General features: G+C 48.3%; 1 protein-coding gene across 1 annotated transcript in view; it reads right to left on the bottom strand.

Annotated features, from left to right (window-relative positions):
* Htr5a (5-hydroxytryptamine receptor 5A) overlaps positions 1 to 3107 on the bottom strand; it is a 10061-nt gene extending 6954 nt beyond the window's left edge. Inside the window, exon 1 of the mRNA XM_031379908.1 lies at positions 1798 to 3107. Within this exon, the coding sequence (XP_031235768.1) occupies positions 1798 to 2538 (741 nt within the window). The 5' untranslated portion in view covers positions 2539 to 3107. The remainder of the gene's footprint in view (positions 1 to 1797) is intronic.
* Positions 3108 to 5702: the final 2595 nt, after the last annotated feature.

Here is a 5702-nt window from a genome sequence, read left to right as displayed (position 1 = left end):
TCTAAAAGAAAGAGAAATAGATAAAAACAAGAACTGAGCAGTGGTGGCGTATGCCTTTAATCCCAGCACTTGAGAGGCAGAGGCAGGCAGATTTCTGAGTTCGAGACCAGCCTGGTCTACAGAGTGAGTTCCGGGACAGCCAGGGCTACACAGAGGAACCCTGTCTTGAAACAAACAAACAAACATAAAAACACAAACAACAAAAAAAGAAACCAGAAAAGGCCACACTGGGCCAGTTCAGAAGAAGACTCAGAAAAGGAAAGTACATTGTCTCATCAAGGGGCAGCTTATCCCTTCCCCCTCCGTTTTAGCTATATGAAATGCTAGGTCTCACCACAGGCTAGAGATAGAACTTAGAACCAACATCGTCTTTCTTATATGGTCATTGAAATTCAAGGAAAAGCCAAGCTTGTGTTCTCATTTCTGAAGCCAGGGAAAGCAGAGGCAGACCCTCAGCCTCAGTAGCCTAAGGCGCCTTAGAACCCAGTTCCCTGCTTCTTGGTGGATGCAGCAGAGTTTCCAAAATTCAGTTCCATGAATTCTGGTCCTTGAAATTCTTTGGGGCCATCCTGTGCTATTAGAAATCATCAGGCAGTCCAAACATCATGCTTGGTGGAGGACCACTGTTGTAGATGGGGAGGGGGTGGGGGGGACAGGTAGCCTCTGACACCCATATTCTAAAAACAAGAGTGATCCCCTTTTCCTTCCTCTGCCTACACCTAAACTTGAATGAGTGGAAACTCAGCACACTGACGCAGCGTCACCGATTAACCCCATTCTCAGGCTTGTTTTTACATCAAGCCAGCACAGCATACTCCATGCATTCATATGAATAGTCTGCTGCCCCAGAGCCCAGCAATAGGAATCAGAGACTGTGTCCTTGTCTGATCTGACTTCAGTACACGAGTGAGACTCTCAACAGCGTGTGGGAAGCTGGCTCCTTTTTGAGAACAGTGAACACAGCTCAGATCTTCAGGAGTTAAGGAGAAGCAGGCAGAGAAAGCGTGGGTGGGACAGGATGGAAGAAAGCAGGACTTCCATTTAAAGATTGTTTGCTTCAAACACCAACTGTAGGGAGCTGGGAAGCTGTCTGTCCTGGAACTTCAATTTACTCCTGCACATTACTCAGAGAAGGCAGAGAGGCCAAGTGGTCCTTAGTAGTGCCCATGGTCCGATGGGGCTGCAGTAAATAGATCCAGAAAGCATTGATACAACCCACAAGGGAAGAGGACAGCACGTGCAGTCACCATGACACCGTAAACAGTTTTCTTTAATCTTATGGGGGTGGTGTTACCAGGACACTGAAGAATGAAAGCAACCTAGAAATTATAGTTTGCAAAACAGCCTGGAACACAACACAACCGGTATGCCTACTATGTGGCACTGATCCTGTCAATCATTCTAATCTTCCCTCCTCCAGAAACCCTCACTACCCATACAGAAAACTGCATGTGTGTTTGGTTTTTTCTGGGGTACTGAGCCAGGGTCCCCAAGACACCAGCTTCTCCAGATGCTATCCATCCATAGGGCTTTAGTACCAAAGTGGACCAGGTAGGACGTGGATGGATGGCAAACCCCTAATTTTTTAAGAAAGAAAACAATCCACCAGACATTCAGTATGGGAAGGCCTCTCCGTAATTCAGAGCTTAGAGCAGGGTGAGTCCCCGGCTCTTGTGCCCTCCCCTCCTCCCTTTCCTACCTCTCCTCAAACTGGAGAGTTCCACAGGAGATGTATGCTGCGAGGAAAGCCTTTGAGATACAAGTGAAGAACTTTTTAACAATCTTTGTAGCACCCACCTCTACAGCTTCGGGTATGGGGGAGACGCTGTTGGTCTTCCTGGAGCCCATGCGGAACTTCGCGGCCTTGTATATCTTCCAGTATACAAAGAGCACCACACACAGAGGCAGATAGAAGGCGCCCACAGTGGAGAACACGGTGTAGGAAGGCTCGCGACTGACTTGGCATTCCTCACTGAGCTCAGAGTAAGTCTCCCCCCAGCCAAAGAGCAGCGGAGCCAGAGAGATGACAGCGGAGAGTGCCCAGGTGAGCAGGATCATCACGTTGGAGACACGCTGGCGGGCTCGGAGTGTGTACTCCAAGTGGCGCGTGATTGACCAGTAGCGGTCCAGGGCTATTGCTGTCACATTCCAGATGCTGGCGGTACAGCAGAGCACGTCACAAGCGATCCACAACTGGCATAGACGCCGACCCAGCTGCCAACGGCGCCCAGACAGTTCATGAACCAGGCTCAGTGGCATAACCAGCACAGCTACTAGTACATCCGAGATGGCCATGGAAGCTACCAGGTTGTGTGGTACTCGGTGGAAGGTGCGTACCCTGAGAATGGTGGCCAGCACCAGCAGGTTCCAAGTGAATGTGGCCGCAGCTAGAAAGCCCAGCAAGGTCAGGACTAGCACTCGGAAAGCTGAGAGAAAAGGCCGACTAGGGCGTAGGACTTCCGTGTCCAAGCTGCGGTTAGGTTCCAAAGAGGAGGGAGTAGAGAGAGAAAAGGAGGTCAAGTTTACAGGCAGATCCATTGCTGTCCCAGGACACCTGCGTTTAGACTCAATGTTGCCACTGAGCCCACTGAAGTCAAACTAGATGTTTGCGACCGATGGCCTGTGGAGAGGATTCTGCCAAGAGCCAAGAACCTGGCGTCAGTCTCCACCCAGTCAGAATCCGGAGGAAATCGTGGCAGAGAGCGGGGTGCTGAGCTACAAGCTGCACAGCCCAGGTATCCTTAGAGATTGGAAAGCGGACTCAAGGAGCTGAATCTAGAAGCCAGGGCCCGCCTTTGCTATCACATGCCTGCTGTTCTTCACCTTGGCAGAGACTGCTGTCTGGTCGCCTGCAGCAGAGCATCCTTGGGGTCAGCCCCAGCCCAGTGCAGGGTGGATGCCTAGAACCCAGCAAATGCGTCAGAACAGTCGCTGGTCCAGGGTTGCTCCTTGCCCACCTCCTCCCCCTTCTCCCGGCAATGGCTCCGAGGGGTGGGGGTGGGGGACTGGAAGCCACGTAGATACCTGCTTTCTGGAGACGGCCTTCTGCCCTGCCCTGATCTCACTCCACCGTGCCAGAGGCTGCTGCTCCGAGAGTGCACGCTGGCGCACCCACCCAGACCTGCCTTAGCAAAGTGGGGCTCCCGCACTACGTAAGGCATCAGCTGATGAAGCCGCTTCTCTCCACCCAGGCTCTCTGCACGGGGCTTCGGCATTCAGCACTTCTGTGAGCTGCTCAGTGCTCGGCGCTGTCCACGGTGCGGTGCCGCTGCCTATACCAGCATGCAGCTTGGTGTCTATTCACAGTCCGGTTGCTCTCTACCACTGGGTCAATGGCCGGGAATTAATTAGCTTGTAAACTTTCCTAAACCTTTCCTCCAGCGCTCACGCTCCCTCTGAAGGTGGTTTTCAGACTTCGAGCCACATCTTGATTTCCAGGATGTGCTCTGCTTGAAGTACAAGTGTCCTGGGTTAGACTAGCTAACCAACCAACTAACCAACTAACTACCTACCTAACAGCCTACTGTTGTTCCCTTCCAGGTTTCTGTATGTGGTTGCCTCCTAAATCGGTGAGCCCGGTGGCTTCACTTAAAGAGTTGTTTACTTTAAAGGAGAAAAGGTTGATGGCTGTTGGAGCTAGGGTGTCTGTTTCCTGACACTTAGAAAGAGGCTTGCAGGAGCCTCTCTAGTGACTCTACAGAAGTTTCTACGGAAAAGAAGCTGGAGAGATGGCTCAGCCATTAAGATCACTGGCTGTCCTTGCTGAGAACCCGCTTTGGTTCCCAGGACACACTCACAGAGTGGCCCAAAACTGGCTGTAACTCCATTTCCAGGGGATATGACACCTCATTCTGGCTTCCACAGGCACCACGTACACACGTGATGCACATACATACAAGCAGGTAAGCATACAAATACAACAAAAACAAATAAACCCTTAAGAAAAGAAGAGAAAAACTCCATTACACTTGAGAAGCAGGGGGACTGAGACAGCCATGATGGTTGAGCCCCTAATCCCAGCACCTGAGCTTGAGGCAGGTGGAGCTCTGTGAGTTCAAAGTCAGCCAGGGCTACATAGTGAGACTCCAACTCAAAAAATAAATGAAATAAAATACAAAAAAATTTACCCACACATGCTTGTAAAAATGTCAAAAGGTCTGACCTAGAAGTTTTCTCTGTTTCATTTCAGTGTAATAATTGAGGGCCAGGGCTTTGCACATACTAGGGCATTGAGCTACAGTCTCAGCCCTCAAGGAGAGAAGCAACTCCAGAAAGCTGTCTCTGCATGTGCACTATGGCTTATGATACCCACATACACATAGTAATACAGGTGCTTGTATGTGTGTATAATAGTAATACATAAATAAGAAGACATGACTATACACTTGTCATCCCAGCACTGTGGGTTGGAGGTGGGTTGGTGGTCTCTGAAGTATATGGCTATCCTGGAGAGTGTACTGCAGAGTGCCAGACCAATGACAGACCCTGTCCCATAAAATAAGGTGGACAGTGCCTACAAAATGATCACAGAAGTTCTCCTCTCTCTCTCTTTCTCTCTCTCTCTTTCTTTCTCTCCTCCCACCCCTACACACACTTAGCCATTAACCCTTAGTAGCCCCAGCACCTTTCTTTGGATTTTCTTGGGTCAAATTTTTCTGCAACAATACTAAGGTAATATTTGCTTTTTATAATGTTAATAGCCATCTTGGTGGTGCAAATGTGGAACATTTGCCTGGTCTTTCTAATAATGAAGGACCAAGATTATGTTAAGGAATGCTATGTTCATACTTATGTATGTGTTGGAAGTAGAACTGGAAGTATTTTAAAACAAATCACAATGTTTTCCTTGAAAGAATTATGGACAGATAAACTACCATTCTCCACACTTGCATGTACAGCAGATATTTTCTTTTAAATGAGTGAGGTAAGCCTTTAAAGAAAATAATTGCCAATATTTTAGAACATTCAAACCCACCTTTGGAAATCTGGCAGCTTACAAGTACTTAGAGACCTGTGATGCTAAAGTCAATGAATGTAATTCTTTTTCTGTGGGGCTTTTTGTTTTTGTTGTATGTGTATGTTTACCTGCTTGTATGTATGTGCATCACATGTGTACATGGTGCCTGTGGAAGCCAGAATGAGGTGTCATATCCCCTGGAAATGGAATTACAGCCAGTTTTGGGCCACTCTGTGAGTGTGTTCTGAGAACCAAAGTGGGTTCTCAGCAAGGACAGCCAGTGATCTTAATGGCTGAGCCATCTCTCCATTTTCTCATGCTCAGCTTCCAGCACCCATATGGCAGCTCACAACTGTCTGCAGCTCCAGAGGCTCTGACACCCTCACACAGGCATACACGCAGGCAAAAAACCAATCCACATGAAATACATTTTTATAGATTATATACATGTAGCAGGGTTCACATATGCATCAGATCCCCTGGATCTGAGGTTACAGGTAGCTGTGAGATACCTGATATAGACACTGGGAACTAAACTCAGGTCCTTTGGAAGAGCAAAACATGCTCTTAACCATTTAACTATCACCCCCATCCCATGATACTGCATTATAAATGTGTCACTATCTGGAAAGTCAGAACAATTCAACACAAATGACTATAGCATAGTATGACAAATTCCCGAATGGGATTTGGTCCAATTCAAAAGGTAAAGTACACAGTGTGTGGGGGGGGTGGGGTGTGTGGG

The sequence above is a fragment of the Mastomys coucha genome, unplaced genomic scaffold (genome assembly GCF_008632895.1).
Source record: "Mastomys coucha isolate ucsf_1 unplaced genomic scaffold, UCSF_Mcou_1 pScaffold19, whole genome shotgun sequence".
Lineage (NCBI taxonomy): Eukaryota > Metazoa > Chordata > Mammalia > Rodentia > Muridae > Mastomys > Mastomys coucha.
Note: the sequence above shows the minus strand (reverse complement) of the source record. Positions and strands in the feature narration are given on the sequence as shown.